We start from the raw sequence: 20,753 nt of genomic DNA, 5'->3' as shown, positions 1-20,753 counted from the left end.
TCTGAATGTCTGCTGTTGAGTTTGCTATGACTCATACCATAATTTACACCAATGCTTTTAATATGCTCTCACTGACTGCCTCCAAATCCAGAACAGAGAAAGGGGTAATAGAGGAAGAAACAACAAATGCATTATGATGCCGAGGGGAAGGGAAAAAAGATGGGAAGTGAAGGACAGAGGGATTGGGCGCCAGAGTGATTTATCAAGCTGAAGGAAGAAGAAATCAAAAGTGAATCCTTAAGCCTTCCAGCACAACACACACAGCTTTAGAAACCTCCATGTGTTTGAACATTGTGAGAGGAGAGAGGAAAAAAGCAATGTATTTGGCATTATTGTATCATTTTTTCAGTGTAGCTTCACAGATTATTATAAACTTTTATAAAGCTACTTTATAATGCGTATATGTGTTTTGTTTTCAAGTCTTTCCTAATTCCTACATAATACTTGCCTATTATCTGCTTTTGGCTGTTTATTCATTCATTTATTATTCTTTGGCTTAGTCCCTTTATTCATCAGGGATCGCCACAGCGGAATGAATCGCTAACTTATCCTGCATATGCTTTACATAGCGGATGCTCTTCCAGCTGCAACCGAGTACTTGGAAACATTCATACACACTCATTCACACACACATACACTACGGCCAATTTAGCTTATTCAATTCACCTAAAGCGCATGTCTTTGGACTGTGGGGGAACTGGAGCACCCAGAGCAAACCCACACTGACACTGTGAGAACATGCAAACTCAACCAGTGTCCCTCTTGGCTGTATTAATGGATCATTAATGGTTTGTTTAAAGCAAGAATTGACTGTGAGGGAGTAAAAGACACATATATAGACTCATAAAATCTTATTTTGTATGCTATCTTTATAAAACACTTGATGAGATACTTGGCTTTCAAAAGATATTGTTTTCTAGATTATTACAAGAATGACTTCATGTGTTAATTAAATCAGACTTCCCAACCATAGTACTGGAGGACCACCAACACTGCATGTTTGGGATGTCTCCTTTTTCTGTCACAACTATTGCAGGTCTTTCAGTCTCTCAATGAGCTGATGATCTGAATCGGGTGTGTTTGGTTAAGGAGACATGGAAAATGTGCAGAGCTGGTGGTCCTCCAGGAACGTGGTTAAAAAACAGTAATGTAAATGAAAAAAAAAAAACTATTTTATATGAACACAATTGTTCTTGCTGAATACTTCAGCATGTTTACCCTTTTATATGTTTTAGCATTAGACTGTCTAGACCAGAGATGCCCAAATTAGGGCTCGTGGGCCAAAGTTGGTCCATGGTAACCTTTGATTTGGCTCATGATTCCATCAAAGAAGAGAGGGCGAATTTTAGGGAGGGTTGGGGTCAATACCTTTAATACACATTGTAATTTCTAATTTAATGTGACCTTTCGTTTGTTTTATTTTAAGCTGCAAAAAACTAACTTTGATTAAATGTCTTGATTATATGTTGTAAACTATTCTTTTTTTTTAATGAACAACCTGTTGCTCAGAAATCCTCAGTGAGCAAATTAAGACAAAGGCAGGTGCAGCTTGACTAGTGCATTCGCCATTAAACTCCATTGTGTTATAAATGGAATTCCACTGTTTTCATTATGATAGGTTAATTATAAAGTGAAAAAAAATTATTAAAATTACTTAATCTGATTAAAGTCGTGTTTTCTAAATATTTTTGAAAGAAATGAGGCCATAACCTAGGGCAACTTTATTATACAGCTTGATTTATTTATCTTCGACCCACATCTCTCAATCCAATTTGGGTGTTTGGCCCTTCAAAACAAAAAGTTTGGGCACCCCTAGTCTAGACCAAGCTCGAAGTGCCTTCTATCTATCCATCCATTAATTGATCCATTCATTCATTTTCTTGTCCCTTTATTAATCTGGGATCAGCACAGTGGAATGAACTGCCAACTTATCCAGCATATGTTTTACGCAGCAGATGCCCTTCAGCTGCAATTCATAACTGGAAAACACCCATGCACTTCCATTCACACACATACACTGCGGACAATTTAGCTTACCCAATTCACCTATACCACATGTCTTTGGACTGTGGGGAAGACCGGAGCACCCGAAGAAAACCCACACGAACATGGGGAGAACATGCAAACTCCACACAGACATGGCGTGCTGCCCTCCCATCTATCCACCTAATTTATGTTTGCAGCTCACTCGGCTCAAAAACTGTTACTTTTTTACGTTATGTAGGTGTAAATCCCCATAAGTGGGGACAGGTTAAAATAAATAAAAATAAACATAGTGCTTTTGAATCTGACTGCATCATGTGATTACAGTAAACAAGACGGCCATGTCACAGCTGTTTTAAAATGTTTAATTTCTCGTTTTTTATCTGATCAGTTTTAGACATTTTTAAAGAAACATTTGTAAAATAAATATTCTCGTTGCTTTTACACAGTTTTACCAACAGGCTTGAAGAATGTGTGCAGTGTTTTGAGGACTTCGAAATGCTGAATCATTTTGGGAAGAAATTGATTCAGTTGATTCACAGCTTCTAAAAGATTTGTTTTCATCCCATCAACTACTGTAGTTAGAAATCAAATACTGAAGCACGGAATTTAGGTTGAACTGCAAAATCCAAAATCAAACGCTCTGTCCAGTTTTTTTCAAACGCTCTGTTCAGAGTCATTCAGTAATGATACTGACACAAAAAAATGTAACCTTGAAAAAGTTCAAAGCAGACTAATTCAAACCAATAGCCTACTTTAAACTTTTAATTAATAAAACCATCAGCTCAATAATTCAGGCATCAGACTATTTCCATTGTGCTGTAGGCCCATGTTTTTGTGAATCACTATTTATAAAGTCATTAGATTAGCTCTGAATGCATCATTTGTATTTGAATTACAAAACGTGTCAGCTCATAAAACTCATTTATTTGTGAACACGATTACATTAGTCAAGCTATGTTTTCAATTAATGATACTAGGTGTTGTTAGTTTATAAAACAGACTACATTTATCACACTTTAAGTTTTTGAGTCACTAAAAAGAGCCAGTTCATTTGGGAGTCATTTAAGTTTAGTCCTTTCACTAAAAAGATTTTACTCACACAACAGTTTGCCATTGCGAAGACAGTAATACACTATACATATGAGCTCAATGGGTAAATTATTATTTCATTATTATTTAATAATGAATATTTACATTAGTTTTAATATCAACTCTATAGTATTAATACTACAATCAACTGATCTGCTCGTCGACTGATTCAAAGACAATTTATTTGGGCAGGAAAAAATATTTTGTCTTACTCTTATGTGCAAACAGTTGCATGCCACATAGCAAGATTCAGCTTAAGAGACTCTGTTCTGTAATGCAATTCAATTAATTAATCGATTATGGAGAATTTCCCAGGAATGGGTTGCGGCTGAAAGGGCATCCGCTGAGTAAAACATGTGCTGGATAGGTTGTCGGTTCATTCCGCTGTGGCGACCCCGGATTAATAAAGGGACTAAATCGAAAAGAGAATGAATGAATGTATTATGGGGAATGTACAGAAAATATACACCTATATACAAGACATACTGTACATGCTCGATAATGAAAGAAGTAACGAAGGAGAAAGTACAGTAGAGATTTACAGTATCAGTAACACAACCAGATCATCAAAAATCCAAAATCATCTTGATTTTTAAGCGACATGGAATTGGCAAAACTTAAAGGCATCAGTTGATCAGATTTTAATGAATGTCAGGATAGAAAGGCTGGTTGAGTCCAGCTGTCTCTGTGGGTGTTTGTCTAGAGGAGAAAAAAAGTCGGGCGGGTGTGCGACAGCTTTAAATTTGCTGTGAAATTACACCCATTTCTAGGGAGTTGGCAAACAGATGCACAAACTTTAGGAGGATTTTGGAGTTTTTTTTGTTTAACTCAGGGGTGTCAAATTCAGTTTCTGAACAGCCAACGCCCAGCAGAGTTTAGTTCCATTCCTGCTCACACACACTTACCTATAGGTTTCAAACAAACCTGAAGGACTAGGATTAGTCTGATCAGATGTGTTTAAACAAGATTAAACTGTTCAGGGCTGACCCTCTCCCAGCTGACATTCTGGGATGATATGGGCAATAAATAAGAGCCCTATAGATAGATTCTTAGGCAGGTTACATGTTGGCCCTACTGTATATGAATTAGCCAATGAATCCTTTTCCACCATTCAGTTTGAGCGCTGGTTAAGAGCCAGTTTTTGTCTTACAACTTTGAACAAATGTAACCACTAAAACATTGGGCTATAGAAGTAAGAAGAACCTACGGTGGCCAAGAGAGCCTAATGTTCTGCAATTTAAAAAAAGACATGCAATTACAAAAAACACCAGCAAATTAAGAAAAGATCTTCATCCGTTTGACAGTGCACATGCTGCAAATCTTCACAACGCAAACAATCTAATAAAACGTGCTGCATTTTCCCACAACACAAACAATTTTTATTAATTTGTTTGCGTTGTGGGAAAATGCAGCACATTTTTTTTAATGGTTTGCGTTGTGAAGAGTTGCAGCATGTGCACTGTCAAACGGATGAAGATCTTTTCTTAATTTGCTTTTTTGAAATTCACTGTAAAAAAGGCAGGGTTCCACACAATTCATTCATGTTGTCCCGACACAAATTGATTAAGTTAACTTAACACTTAACAAATTTATGTGGATTGAACATAAAACATTTAGAGGTCCCAATGAAATCTCAAGAATTGTGTTGTTTCAGTTCATTTTTAATAAGTAGTTTGAACGAGCAAAAAAAATATGTAATATATATAATATATATAAATAAATATATATATATATATATATATATATATATATATATATATATATATATATATATTATTATTATTTTTTTTTTAATGTTGCACTTGTTTTCCTAAATTGCAGCACGTTAAGCTCTCTCTGCCATCGTAAGAGGCACTTACATCAGTGGCTGAGGGCGGGTTTACCGTGACCAAAGAGATGAACAAAAACTGCTTTCAACACCATGTCTGAAATAGTAGCAGAACATAATGATTGCTTGTAAACTCTGTCTATTCAAATTGCATGAACACATTGGATTCCCTTTGTTTAGATGCAAATTTATTAACCTTAATAACAACACGTTGTATCTAGCCATTATAAAAGCAAAGCAGTTGTTAGAAGAATCGCTACACATGCTAGCTCTGAACTGCCAATAGCACTGGCTCTGAACTAGCACCTGGTTTGTGCTGGTGGAAAATGTACACATAACCTAAATGGGGCCCATATTAGCGCTTAGAAAGCAACTTAAATGTCCACTTATTTTGAGCCTAGATCAATGACATATGATATTATGACTATAAATCATGTGAAGCAATTGCTAATAAAAAAATATAATCCAAAAACTGATTTTACTTTGTTAGGCACAATGTGTTGTCATTTAGAGACGTGATTACACTCTCATAAATAAAGGTACAAAACAAGTCTCTGGGGTCAAAAAGTACACTTGTACCTTATAGGGTCACATATGTACATTAAGGGTATACTGATACTTAAAAAGTACAACTGTGCACCTCATAGTGTGTTAAAGATAAAAAAGTGTACCCTAAAAATGACAAAATTTTATGTACATTTCTGGAGAACATATGGCTGCATTTCATCTTTAAAATGAATGCTACTGGGCGGCATGATGATGTTTCTTTTTATGCTTACCAGGTGACTGCTTACCTTTCCTGCTGTTACTAGTTTGTCCAGTGGCTCACTGCGTACGTCAGGGGACTTGAGACGCACAGAGGAGTTGACTGAGACGACGGAGTTCAAGCCTGATGAAGAATTGTTCCAGCAGGCCAGCAAGTAAGACAAAACCAAAAACCAAAAAATGAAATAAACAAGTAAATAACAGGGTGAGAATGTGGTAAAATGTGAAAGCGTGGTAAAAATCAGAGGGATTTTCTTTTTATGAATTGCTTTCGAAAACACAGTCGGTTGTGTTTAGGGAAGTGGGTGGGCGGGTCATTTGGTGCCTAATAAAACACTATTGGTTTGGTTTAAGGAAGAAGGGTGCATGGGTCAGTTGATCAGTCAGTCAATCAGTAGACAGCGGCCTCTGGTGGATTTACCTGAAAACAGCAGGTGCGAATGCCACTCGTGAGCGAAATTTGAGATCTGAAAATACATATACAGCGGCCTCTGGCGGATTCACAAAAACTGCAAAAAAAATACCTCTTGGGACGTATTTTGCGACTTCCAGAAATGTATATAGGGGTACGTTTTCATTTAAAAAGTTCCCTTTTTTCTGAGATTGTGTTTTGAGCATGTAAATCCAGAGGGCAGGTCAGGTTGGTCATGGTTCAGATGTTTTTTCATGTTAAAAAAAACGATTTAAAGTACTGTCATTGATAACTTACTTAAAATCACCTTGCTGACCAACAGCAGTTGCAAGAATGAATGAGATTGTACAGCCATTTCCTCCACTCCACCATGTTGCCAGATTTATGTAATAAGCATCTTGTTGTAGGACAGCTTTTTTAACATGCGACAGCATCAATACAGTAATTAAGGCATTACATGCTACGTTCTAGACAACTGCGGCATGCTAAATATACTCTTAAAAGCAGTGTTTATGTAAAAACAAGATGGCCCAGATAACTTCAATGCACAGCTTAATTATAGGCTCATTATTAACAGAGAAAACAGATGATGCTGCTGAATCACTCACACCTCCGAGTGAGCTAAATGTCAAGATTATCGTTTAGACAGGATTAGAGCAATAAGGATTTTAAAGGTGTTACACAGTGGTTGGTGGAATCGGATGTATATTTTAACTGAAGGAGAGAAATGGGGTCAGAGGTGAGATGTGATTTTTGGCAAAACAGAGGAATATTATAAATGCTAAGTTATTCATGCTGAATAGGTGTTGAGATGAATGCTTATTAAGGGATCATAGCTAGCGTGGGTAAAACAGAAGAATAAAACAGGCGTATTATATAATATGTTTCTGGCATACTGAGATAAAGTCTCAAAACAAAACTGAGAACAGATCATATGAATACATGACAGATAAATTAGGCTTCAATTACGAACATAAATCTAATCCAAATTGAAAACACTAAGTGTTACTAATTTTTGCAAGATGACATTTATTGCCTAAACTATCCAATATAGAGAGTTTCTTACTTTCATTAAGAACATATTAGTCCAACAATAAATGAATAGCTCCTTTAAAATCACAAAAGTATATCATTTACTCATGTCATTCTAAACCTTGACTTCTTTTCTTGTGGGGAAAATGAAAATGCACTCATAATTCATTCATTCTCCTTCAGCCAGGGGCGGACTGGCCATCTGGCAATTCTGGCAAATGCCAGAAGGGCCGGACCAATTTTTAAATGTGGGCCGGTTATTTTTGTTTTTTTTAAATAGGTATTGTTTTTAAGTGCAGACAGCTTTTATCTCTTGCTAGATGCTATTACGTTGATGATAATAATAATAATAATTAATGTTAAGCATTTGGCCCAATCGGCAATTGCCGCCTGGTTTCAAGATGGGCCGACCCAATCCGAGGTTACCTGGACATAATCAAAATCTGGCAAGAATGTCATATTATTTCACCATCTGTACACCAAAATTAATAGTTAATGTGCGTGTCAGTGGGTGTGGTAATTTGTGTCGGTGTGGTACTGTAATTTGTGTGGCTACAGTGCCAGGGCTGAATTTTTGTCCCAGTCCGCCCCTGCCTTCAGCTTAGTCTCTATTTCAAAGGTTGCCACAGCGCAATGAACTACCAACTATTTCAGCATATGTTTTATGCAGCGGATGCCCTTTCAGCCCCAACCCAGTACTGGGAAACATACATACACACTCATTCACACACACAACGGACAATTTAGTGTATTCGATTGACTTACTGTATAGTTGCATGTCTTTGGACTGGAGACTGGAGCACCCAGAGGAAACCCAAGTCAACACAAGGAAAACATGTAAACGCCACACAGAAATTCCAGCTGGGACTTGAACCTGCGACCTTCTTGCTGTGAGTCACCGTGCAGCCCTGCACACTATATATGGAAATAGACACGTACGTAATACATAATAATAAACACACACGTAAATATATGTTGTATGTATAGTTATATTTTTATACTTGGTGCTGAAAGAACATCTTCCATTTTTATTATTATTTTGGATATTTACAGAAACAGTGAGCTTGTTGGAAACCATGTTTCAGTGTTCTTTTTAAAAATGAACAGAACATTGAAAACATAAGCATTTCGATAATTTGATCAATTCAATTTCATTAGTATTTATTGCAAAATAAACACAATATTTTACTTTTGAATTACAGCTGATTTTGGGACGAAGCAGTGGCGCAGTAGGTATGTGCTTTAGCCTCACAGCAAGAAGGTCACTAGGTCGATCCCCTGCCTTTCTGTGTGGAGTTTGAATGTTCTCCCAGTGTTCAGGTGGGTTTTCTTCAGGTGCTCCGGTCTCCCCCACAGTCCAAAGACATGCGATCTAAGGTGAATTGAATAAACTAAAATTGGCCGTAGTGTATGTGTGAATGTGGGTGTATGAGTGTTTCCCAATATGCAGCCGGACGGGCAACCGCTGTGTAAAACATATGCTGGATAAGTTGGCGGTTCATTCCGCTGTGGTGAGCCCTGATGAATAAAGGGACTAAGCCGAAGGAAAATGAATTAATGAAAAGAAAAGAAGGTATTTGGAAGAATGATGTAATGAACAGCCATTGATTTCCATAGTAAGGAAAAATATGACTATAAGTTTCCAAAATACTTCAAAATAAAATAAAAAAGTTGTGCTCAGTAGAAGAACAAATCTCAAACAGGTTATGGCGAGTAAATTCATTTTATTTTTTTGGAGAATCATCTGTTTGTCTATTTTTTCCCTTCTTCATGTTTACACAATCTAATGTAAAGTCCAGTATTAGTCCAGGGCAGTGGTCACCAAACTTGTTCCTGGAGGGCCGGTGTCCTGCAGATTTTAGCTCCAACCCTAATCAAACACACCTGGACAAGCTAATCAAGGTCCTATTAGGTATACTTGAAACAACCAGGCAGGTGTGTTGAGGCAAGTTGGAGCTAAACCCTGCAGGGACACCGGCCCTCCAGGACCGAGATTGGTGACCCCTGGTCCAGGGTGTTTTTCATTTGTGAGTTGCATGTGATGGCAGTGATTGGGTCTGGTGGGAATATGAAGTCAGGTATAAATTCTCTGTAGTCTCAGGGTGTGAAGACTAGCTTCAATGAATGCTCATTAAGTGCAACTAATTGCCACTCATCGGCCCTGAGGATGAGCTGCCTCAGTGACCTAAAGGACCTATTTAAATAAACTCAAGAAACACCAATGTGATAAAACAAATTAAGGCTTTGTTACTAAAATTTATGTTTTTTAATCATTTGATGAATGCCAAATAATGGAATATAGGCTAAATAATACTTAAAACGCTTAAAAAAAAAAAAAAAGTCTGCCTATATTTTAAATGATGACCCTTTTTTGAATTCATTCATTTTCTTTTCAGCTTAGTCTCTTTATTAATCAGGGGTCGCCACAGCAGAATGAACCGCTAACTTATCCAGCACGTTTTTATGCAGCGGATGCCCTTCTAGCCTCAACCCATCTCTGGGAAAATGACCCTTATTTTTCTTTTAAAAAACATTTGGTGCTTATATTTATTTATTTGTTAACAAAGCATGTATTTTAACTGACAAGAAGAAACGTGTTTGAACCTCTTTTTCCTTATTATTTTTTTATTGAATACAATAAAATAATCACTGCGTTGAAGAGAAAAATAACAAAAGTTATGAACGAGAAAGAGGGAAAAAATTTGTCTGTCATTAAGAAAAAAGATAAAAAGCTTTAAGAAACATTATTCTTCTTATTATTACTATTAATAATAAGCTTAAGAGATTCAATATTGAAAGAAATTCCAGCAAGGAAAGTATTAAAACTAGGTATTGCCCCTAATTCTTATTTATTTATTGCTTTATTTTTATGATGATGTCATCTTATTGACAGCATATTGGATGTTGTCTGTCATGCATATAGTTCATTATAAACCGCTCCATCAAAGTATTAGAGTTGAAAAAGGTTTCAAAAATCAGATTTGGCAATATATGAACATAATTTTGATTCTTATAGTTTAAAGTAAATATAGGTATATGGTAAATATATAAATATATTTAGAAATATATTTTGCTAATTTTTACATACATTTATATCTGTAAAATCCATACATGAACTTGTGTGTTAAACATGAGATTTGCATATATTGCCATACAGCATTCGAAGTCCAAATCATTAGCCCCCATTTGAATTTTAAAAAAAAATTCTCTTAAATGATTTTAACAGAGCAGGAACATTTTTATAGTATGTCTGATAATATTTATTTCTTCTGGAGAAAGTCTTTTTTTTTATTTTGGCTAGAATAAAAGCAGTTATTACCTTATTTCTAAAATCATTTTAAGGTCAAAATTATTAGCCCTTTTAAGCTGTATTTTTTTCGATAGTCAGGCCATTGTTATGCAATAACTTGCCTAATTACCCTAACCTGCCTAGTTACCCTAATTAACCTAGTTAAGCCTTTAAATGACACTTTAAGCTGTATAGAGGTGTCTTGAAAAAATATAAACAGGGGCTAATAATTCTGACTTCAACTGTATCAGATTTCTATGAGTTTCTGCAGTGCTTCCACAGAAAAAAATAATAATTTAGCTTAAAAAAAAGAACATTTTAGCCAACAGTAATTAAAATAACCATTATTTCTTACTAGAAATATAAACTTTTTTCCTCTAAAAGAACCTTTGTGAAATTAAAGTGTTCCATGAAAACATGAAAATAGTATTGTCAATAATCATGTGTTTGCAAACACACAAGGAATTTTTAATAGTCTAGTGTGTTTTTTGTCTTCTTATTACCAACATTTGAAATCAAATTGGCTTAACATTAGCCAACTAAAGTGTTGACATGCACCTGCTCAATTATGAGAAATCAATTCTCCAAATAAATGAAAAAGAAGCCTATAAACAGGCTCAGCATAGTCCACCCTCAATAATTATTTAAAGAATTTTATAATATCATTAAGTATCGGTGTGTAAATGTGAATACTGTATTAGACGAGTTGTTGAGGCCAATATATAGTACATGATGTCAGTGTCCTCTGGTGGTAGCTAGTGTTCATTGCATCCACAGCCCTAGACTACGAATGAAAGATGATGTTTAAACGCAAAAAGAAAGCAGCAACAACAGCATGGAAATAAATTAGAAGATAAATAATCTTTATTTGACATGTCTTTTTCATATATATAAAATTATGTATCCACAATTAATATTACCAAGGCGTTTACAGAGAATTCTTTCTCAGTAGTGGGTGCAAAGCTCCAGCCGGTTTGTGCGCAGGCAGAAAGACAGCTGTCCAGTCCGAGTGAATCATCTCAGGACCACGAATGGGGAGAAATCGACGACACTACAATCTCTTGTTTGCGCTCCTGATTGTCAACCTTTCCGAAGTGTCCACAACGAACAATCAAGCACGTTTCAGAGTGAAAACATTCAGTATCGTTTTGATGAAAACGTTTCGCGGGAGAAGCACCAACAAAAGGCATTCAGTAACGTTAAGGAATATTACTCGAATCGGTTTTAAATATGGATTGAAATAGATACAAAGTGGACGTCCAACTTTCCGCGTAACATTTCAAATCTCTGGAGGCACAAATCCCACACCAAGCCCTTCAGGAGAACAACTTCCGAAGTCAGTAGGCTATATTGACTAGTGGACGCCACTCAAACCACACAAATCAAACAGACAAACAAAAACAGAGAAACTGAAACTCCTCAGACATTCAAACCCAATTATAGTTGCAAAAAAATGATCATTAGCACAAATCTTATCTTTATTTTACAAACTAAACTAAATTTAAAAGACACATAAACCCCTGCAACCTTTAAAACAAACTGTAACAATGAATAAACAACCGCCACTATTCTACAAAATAGTCTCAGTTAGGTGAACGCTGAAAGAAAATCCAAAAGAAGTTTTGCAACTGCTCTCTCCCGGGTGATGATGATTTTTCATTATTTAAAAAAGAATTAAATATACTGTATAGGTTATTAATTACAGTAACAAGGTTCCATGCAATCAGGTATTTCTTTTTTTTCCTGTACTGTACAAGAGTTCAAGAGATCAGTAGTTATTAGCAAGGCTGTACAAGCCCACACTTTCTATTGGTGCAGATGCTAGTGTGATGAATATGAGCGGCCATGTTGCCTCGTGTCAAAACGCTGACCCTAAAGTTAGCTACTAACTATAAGTGTAGCACATGAGACACAGAGCTTGCCTGTTTAAAATAGCATTTACACCACTCACATTTGTTACTGGCAAAACAGATGATTCGAAGCTGTGACAGAAGGACACCATTGTCACAGCTAGCAAGCGGACAGAGACTTTTCACACTGCGCTTTTAGCATATTGACACCAGGCACAGGCGTAGCTGCTTTGCCAATTCGTCTGAAAACAGCACACCAGCATTACCCAACAGATCGATGAGGGCATATCAAACCCTTAACAGCAAAACTGACAAAGCTAAACCACCTGGGTTGTTTCAGTCGAATACATTATTACTGTGTTAAAAAAACAAAACAAAAAAGTAGCCAAGTTCATCAAGATTGCAAGAAAAGCACTAGCGGTAGAGAATCCTCCCTTTGTGGACACGACGTGTTCATGATGATGATGATGGAGGATGAAAAACGTGCAAAAGAAAAAGCAATTCGGCAGCATTAAAGGAGCACGAAAAGCCTTGCTAGCAAGCAGCAAGCCAAAGTACATTCAAGTGAGACCCCTTTACTCCCTAAAGAGGGTGCGCAAGTTTGTCTGTGTGTAGGAGAGGGAAAATCAAAGCAGTCTCTGCAGGTAATGCTGCAAACCTGGACTGCCCTCAGTGAACAAAACCCTTTCTTTCCTCCTCTTCCCTCTCATCACTTTCGAAACCTGCCGTGGATAGTAATACTTACATCATGTGGCAGGTTGCACCATGTTTGGATTGAATTATTACTAGTGTTCAAGTGGAGTTCACTCTTTTACAGAATAGAGGAGGAAAAGTCTGAGGTACATTAGTTCACTTATTCGCTTTCTGTTGTTACGGTTGTTGATTTCAATCGATTTCTGCGCAGTTTTGAAATGTTTTACAGCTAAAATTCACTCCTTGGCCTGCTATTTCACAATCCTAAACCGTAAGTTCTCAGTTTTCAGACTAAAACAATTATAATGGTCATGTGCAATACAAAGTATTTGCTGCCTGGTTTAGCCTTATGTAAACAGTTATTTAAAAGAAACATCCAAACGAAGAGAGGAAAAGAGAAACTGGAGCGACCACTTAAAGAAACTGGCCATTCTGTCCGAACAAACATTCACACATTAAAAGACACCCAAACTGCCATCTTCATCCTCTCTTTAACATTTCTGAATCTATCTTTGTTGTTTATTGTACTTTCTGGCCAAATTATGATTAAATCCCGCTTGTTATTAACCCGTATTACCCAAATGTTCATCCTTAAACGCTCTTCCTCTCCAGTAAACCGCACTACTATGTACAGCAAGTGTGTGAAAGCTAAAAAGCAAGGTAAAAGAAAACATATGGACACACAACGGCTTGACATGATTGAATTAGGCCCATGCACATGCCTACACGCACACAAACACTCACGCCTAAACTCTCAAACACACACACAGTAACAAACTACAAGCCCTGCTTGTTTTAGTGGTGGTTGGACATGCAGAGAAGACACATGATGAGAGATTTCTAGAGGACGAGTGATGTGTGTGCATGTCTTAAAAGCATGGAGGAAAAAGGCAGGGGTGAGTGTGTGTGTGTGTGTGTGTGTGTGTGTGTGTGTGTGTGTGTTCATGTGTGCTTGGAGGAAGTCGTCCTAAAATTTCAGCTGCCGATTCTTCCTGTACCTGTCCTCCTCTTCACCTGCAGAGAGTTAGAGAAATTATGAAGTGCCTCCAGGAGATGAAAAACGAAATGCTGAGGTAATTCCAAATGGACAGACTGTAGGTTGAGAAAATACCTTTCATAAGACGAGAGGGGATAGTTAAACTGCCGGAGGAGAAACAGATCAGAAGAAACAAAGAAAAAAATGACAATACAGTCAGTATAAAGGAGACAGAAACATGACTGGAATGTCAAGAACAACAGCCACATCAGGGACAGTCGTGGACACAGAAGTCACACGATGAGAGAAAAACATGTCCTTGTAGACAAGCTGTACCTTCTAAGTGGTGGCGGGAGATGTACTTAAGTGCTTCGTCCAATAGGATGACAGGAATTGAGATCTTGAAGACAATGATCCATTGGGAAAAATGCAGTGGAGTGACCTGGAAGATCAGCTGAGAAACACAAGATGATATCAAATATCAAATGAGAGAAAGTGCAAATGGCAGAAAAAAAAATCTATATTGTTTTTGGTAGTTTCAAGCATGCATGTACACATCTGAAGTGAATAAATATGGAGACAGAAATGGAGGAGACCAGGAGTAGTTGAAATTATTAAAAATATTATAATTACAACATTTTGATTGATTGAGATAAATGTCAACAAACCAACAAAGAAATAAATTCCGATAATAATACAATAGGGTTACTGCAGAAGCATGAAGAAGGACTTTTAATTTGTCAGTAACCTGGGTCAAGCGCTTCTGGTAAACTGTATGCAGTAACAAAATCAGCACGTTTAAGGTCTGTTTTCTTAAAAAATCAGCGATCTTCACTGTCTATATGATATACGCAATGAAGTGGGTCTCAGAATGTACAAGAAGCACTGCATTAAATGATAATTTCCAACGTCATGTGTTTAAAACCTTTACATTTATTTTATTCTAATATTTTCAATTGGCGTTTCTGCGCTAGCCTGCTGAACCTGAGAGTCGTGTGCATGTAAACGGCTTTTCAGCTCGGTTTATGCTTCAACAACTAAATGAATGCTGAAGTCTATTTAACTGATTATTTTTTAATTACATCACAGCATCGATACTCTGAAAGGAACTGTTTAAAATTGAAAAAGTCAAATTATCCGTTTACTGGAAGTTTATCGATATGGGAAGAAACATTAGCTCTGAATATACCCTATTGTCCTGGAAAAAAAGAGTATTATTATTGTTAAATTATTATATAAAAAATATTATAAAATCCTAATTAAAATAAAATACCCAATAAATAAAAAAAACAAAATAGTAGAAATAGTACTATTTACTACTGGTAATACCAATTTAATACTTATATGTATGCTTATCTTAAACTGTTAAAAACAATAACAACAAAAACTTTATTGACATTAGATTTGTAAATAACTTTTACATTTGTGTGGGTGCATGAGTTTTCAGGTGCATGTTAGAAGTGACTCAAACTCACAATGCTTAAAGAGATAGAGTTGCATTAATTGTATGGAGGTTATGCTGTCTTTGCATGTGTTCCACAAAGAGAAAAAAATACAGGTTTGGAATAGGCCTGCCAAGATATCTGTGTTTTTGTTGTAGGTTATACTGCACCAAAATATATTGGCAGAATGACAATATTATATCATCACAATGCAAGCACGTATCCAAAGAATAAATAATATTTTATTCCTAAGAATATTCAATATAATTATAGTCATTTTAACAATTTACTATTTAGGAATCAGAATGTGAAAATGCATATACTAAAATAAATAATAATAAATGGTAGTAAAAAAGTACAAGATAAAAAGTAACAGAGGCTACAATATCTACCATCAGATCTATTTTCAGTTGTCAGACACCCACATGAAAATATACTATAGTAAATACCATAGTGTTTTTTTTTAACCATAATGACAATAGCTACGTTTCCATCCACCTATTTTTATGCACATTTTGGATATGCGCATAAAAACTGGATAATGGAATGGCAAGATGCGCATACATTTTGAAAATGACTGAGAGAGATAAATGTTTAATTGGATAAGAAAAAATGTCCATAAACTGCGATGGAAACACTTTAACTGAACAAATTCCAGTTTGCACATTAAAAAAAGTCATGTGATTTTGTTAAAAGCGATCATGTGATGACAAAAATATAAGGGAATGAATACCAACAGGCTGAGCACACTGTACATCTGAAAAAAACATCTGAAATGTTGTTTTGGTCATTCTAAAATGCCTTAACCGTTTTAGTATTATTGGTTTTATATTATTAATGACCTCCAGAATTAAGAGCGTCTGTGCTCCGCATCTCCCGCCTTCAAACGCCACAGCATGTTCATTGCATGTCAGGATTGCCTTCTGAGGTGCAAGTCATTTATTAAATGAAGAAAAAATTGACGCAGCTTCTTCTACTGCAGCAAATTCTGCTTTTACTTTTGATATTTGGCCAGTTAGTTAGGAAGTGATGATTTTGTTCACTTTGACTCGTTGGATGGAAATGCTGCTTTATTCGCACGTCTTTTATGCGATATTCCAGTTTTGTGCATAAAGTTAATCCGCATTTTTGGATGGAAACAGCTATTGACACCTCCAATAGAGACAGAGATGTTGCGCAATCTTCTATAATGTTGCTAGAGTTGGTTTTATGTATGGGCGATGTATATTGCATCACCAAAATTGATTGAGGTCATGTCCATATGTTGTGCGATAAGTCGATATATTGGTTATTGTGACAGGATTAGTTTGGAATGACATGAAGTTGAGTAAATATATAGTACGTGTGTAACCATTGCTTAAATTAGAAAATATATTACTAACAAATGAGCGATCTCTACAAATAATTACATTTGCCTTAAAACCTAGTTTATTCCTCCAGTTGTCCTGTTGTACAAGTTGATTATTCCTTGGTATAACAGAAAGAAGATTTATTGTGCATTTCACTCACCGGCAGAGGCTCCACATGCAGGATGAGGAAGTGTAGAGACAGGGAAAGGATTATGGCCCCCAACAGCCATATATTGACCCAGGGTGGCATCCTCAGGAGAGACTGATTTTCTGACAGACTGAAGGAGAGAACATTTCAACGTCAGTGGCCATGGGTCTTAAATATTTTTTTCAAATCAATGGGGTAAATTGCCACGTTTCTTTACAAATCAGTGATCTTTTAACTGATTGTATTTAAATTACATTACAACACTGATGCTGTAAAAGGAATCTTATGAAATTGTAAATAGTCACATTGACCTTTCACCAGAAGTTTATCATTGGCTGAAAAATAAAAGCTGTGCATATAGGCCATTACCATAGTCATTATTTAGTCGGTCAAATTACTGTGATACATGTACGATACACAAAGATTTAATTTTTATGGTCATTCCCAATGTCTGATATACACTTTTATGTGAAGAAAGCTTGTGCTACAAATTGCTCCGAAGGCTTGCAAGGCTGTGGATTAAAGCTAATAATGTTGAAATAATGTTTCCTTCACAGACAGGCCAATTAGTTTATAAGAACTCCTTGTATTGTTAGGAACTACAGGTATTTGTTTAGTTTTACATTCATTCATATGCATAGAATGCATGTGCATTCTCCTAATCATTGGTTCATGGATCATTGATTAGCATTTCATGAATCACTAAGTTTTAACAAAAACTATTGTTTTTTCCTTACAAAAAAAGGTCACCTACATTTTGGATGGCCTTCGGGTTAGTAAACTAAATGGCACATTTTCATTTTGGATTGTACTATAATTTCAACACAGGAACTGTAATCATGCGCATTTGCTTTGGTAAAGGGCACGATGAATCATCTCTTTACAGGAGTGAACCTGTAACCTAGAGAACAAGCTCAGATGAAAGTAACCATAACACATAGGTCAGTTATTTAAAAGCTGACATCTGAAGCAATGTAAAATCATTTTTCTGAAAGGGATAGTTCAACTAAAAATGTATATTTAATTATTTCACTCACCCTCAAGTGGTTCCAAACCTTTAAGGGTTTCTTTCTTCTGATAAACACAAAATCTACTCTCCGATAAACAAAAAATTTTGAAAAAAAACAGGGGGGCTAATAATTCTGACTTCAAGTGTATATATAACTAAGCCAGTTCGCAATTGCCTATCCTAAAGCTGGGATTCTGTGCAAGAACACCTGTGACCCTGTATATCCGAAAGCAAAGCAGGCTACATGCATCACTTTATTATTCAAACTCAAAAATAAATAAATAAATAAATAAAATAAGAAGAGACACCATCGTTACCCACTTTACTCTGTTTACAAAAAGTCCATAGTTTGCACGGATGCTGGCACATCGAAAGAATGGAAACTCAATCGGTTCAAATTATGGCACATATTTACACCCAGACAATCTGGCCGTTGGCAGAAACCTAACTAAATATAAAAAAAATCTACAAAACTGAAAATTATGTCAGATGTCACCTTTAAGAAAATTAGCTTAAAAGAAAAAGTTCACCCAAAAATAAAAATTCTGCAATCATTTACTTATTCTGCACTTTGAAATATGTATGCCACCCTTTTTTCTGTTCAACACAGAAGAAAAAACTTAGAGAAAACTAGTATCACTTGACTTCCATCCATGGTATTTTTTTCCCTCGCTATGGATGTCAATGACTACAACCTTAAAAATTTTGTGTAAGGGAATGACAAGTAAAATACAATTTTCGAGTGAACTCTCCGTATAAAAACTGTCACAAACTCTGCACAGCTCCACTGAGCTAATAAGACATCTAAAATGTGTTTTAACAAAACTAGTTGGACGTATTGAAAGAGCACAGTTGGTGCAGTGCCATCACCATGGCAGCAGGTCTTACCTGTTAAGAGCGTTGAACATCTCGATGGTAACAAGCACAGAGAGAGCCATGGTGGTTGGGTAACGGGACTCGAAGACCTCGCAGTTTATGCCTTCAAACATGGGGTTTTCCTCTGTACACTGCATGAAGTGCCGCTAGACATGAGAACAAAACAGTATTAGGGCTGTAGAAATGTAATCAGGCACCATCCTGAAGATCTGATGTGTTTGTTTTCTAAGTGGATGTACACGTATTGGGCAAGACATTGCTGATGAATTGGGTAGAAAAAAAATATAAAGTAATTACTAATAATCATACTTCAACAGCTGTGTGGTTAAATTGAATTGATAGTTCACCAAAAATAAATTAAAATCTGTTATCATTTACTCTGCCTTTACTTGTTTAACAGAATACATTTTTTCAAACTGGTTTGGAACAAGTCAAGGGTGAGTAAACGATGACAGAACTGTCATTTTTGAGTTAACTATCCCTTTACGAATTGCAATCATTTTTAGTATTACAAGTTTTTTATGTTTGAATTTGCACAAGGGATTGTTTCATTAAATAATCACACATTTGCATACATTTCTAGCACAAAAATCTGAACACTTGATAGTCACGTTTAAATCTGGTTAATCTTTGACATTATAATCAAAAAACTTTTACACTAGCTTTTGGGCATCTCTTTATCACTTCATTATATATTAAGTAAAAATTAAAATACAGCAACCAGCTAAAAAACAAAAAACGTTTCAGGAAATTTTAGAATAAAAATTTGTACAGTTTGAACTTTGAACAAAGCCCCCCTTTGAACTTTTTTTCTTTTTTAAATATTTTAAATGATGTTTGACAGAGCAAGGAAATTTTCACAGTATGTCTGATAATATTTTTTCAATAAAATATTATTAATAATAATATTATTTGGCTACAATAAAAGCAGTTTTTATTTTTTAAACACTATTTTAAGGTCAAAATTATTAGCTCCTTTAAGCTATATTTTTTCGATAGTCTACAGAACAAACCATCGTTATACAAAAACTTACCCTAACCTGCCTAGTTAACCTAATTAACCTACTTAAGCCTTTAAATGTCACTTTAAACTGTGTAGAAGTGTTTTGAAAATATCTAGTCAAATATTATTTACTGTCATCATGGCAAAGATTAAATAAATCAGGTATTAGAAATGAGTTATTAAAACTATTATGTTTAGAAATGTGTTAAAAAAAATCTTCTCTCCGTTAAATAGAAATTGGGGGAAAAATAAACAAGGGGGTTGATAATTCTGACTTCAACTTCAACTAATCAGTCAGATTATGTCTGAACATATTCTCTGTAAAGAACTTCAGAAAACAGATGTGAATAAAACTAAAGTTTGGTGTACATCTAAATGCATATAAGGTAAATGCTACTGAAGTGATAATGTGTTGCACAGTGCAGGTAAAAACACAACAAACTTTTTAAAAACTTAATTTAAATTTAAAAAAAGGTTTTAGCAAATATAAACACCACTTTAATGTGTTTTTACATCATAAAAAAAAAACAATTTCTGGAAAAAAAGTACAAAATCTTAAAATTGACAGGTAATGTAGATGGAAAATGTTATCTTGACATAATCTGAAAAAAAGGTAAATATATTGGCCACATCAGATCAGCTAGAGCAGTGAGACAGGAAATCATTTGACCTACTGATAGCAGTGACGGTGACCTGTGATATCAGAAAAAACAGCTGTGTGGATCATCCTGTGAGATCTGATCTTACTGACACTAAACAGCTGTGTCTTTATTTTAAAAACGGATGACGGAGAGAGCCACATACTCACACAAGCCTCACAGGATAGTTTAAGATTGTTATTGTGGTAATAACCAACTATTACTGTTTGTTCCAAAAAATATCAACCTTCTTAATGAACTGGGGCTTCTTAAACTTTAATCACTGTTATAATACATGTTATAATATTGTCTTGTTCAAACTTTGCTGACACTAATGGCTTATTCACATTATGCAGTACATTAGATAT

At 35.6% G+C, this 20,753-nt stretch overlaps 1 protein-coding gene and 1 long non-coding RNA gene across 3 annotated transcripts in view; one reads left to right on the top strand and one right to left on the bottom strand.

Moving 5' to 3' along the window:
* The first annotated feature begins 5,685 nt into the window (after window positions 1-5,685).
* Window positions 5,686-12,142, top strand: LOC147844016 (uncharacterized). Its single transcript, XR_015491311.1, has 3 exons — window positions 5,686-8,926; window positions 9,126-10,233; window positions 10,760-12,142. It is a non-coding gene; the product is annotated as an uncharacterized LOC147844016 (long non-coding RNA).
* Window positions 11,244-20,753, bottom strand: part of atp2a3 (ATPase sarcoplasmic/endoplasmic reticulum Ca2+ transporting 3) — a 100,528-nt gene continuing 91,018 nt past the window's right edge. Inside the window, exons 18-22 of one of the 2 annotated variants that reach the window (XM_087253580.2) lie at window positions 18,757-18,890; window positions 16,872-16,989; window positions 14,257-14,374; window positions 14,056-14,084; window positions 11,244-13,958 (exon numbers count right to left, since the gene is read on the bottom strand). In XM_087253580.2, the coding sequence (XP_087109706.1) occupies window positions 14,080-14,084; window positions 14,257-14,374; window positions 16,872-16,989; window positions 18,757-18,890 (375 nt within the window). In that variant the 3' untranslated portion in view covers window positions 11,244-13,958; window positions 14,056-14,079. The remainder of the gene's footprint in view (window positions 13,959-14,055; window positions 14,085-14,256; window positions 14,375-16,871; window positions 16,990-18,756; window positions 18,891-20,753) is intronic. The other variant, XM_087253579.2, reaches the window with a different exon arrangement.

This window comes from Danio rerio, chromosome 5 (genome assembly GCF_052040795.2).
Source record: "Danio rerio strain M-AB ecotype USA chromosome 5, GRCz13ab, whole genome shotgun sequence".
Taxonomy (NCBI): Eukaryota; Metazoa; Chordata; class Actinopteri; order Cypriniformes; family Danionidae; genus Danio; species Danio rerio.
Note: the sequence above shows the minus strand (reverse complement) of the source record. Positions and strands in the feature narration are given on the sequence as shown.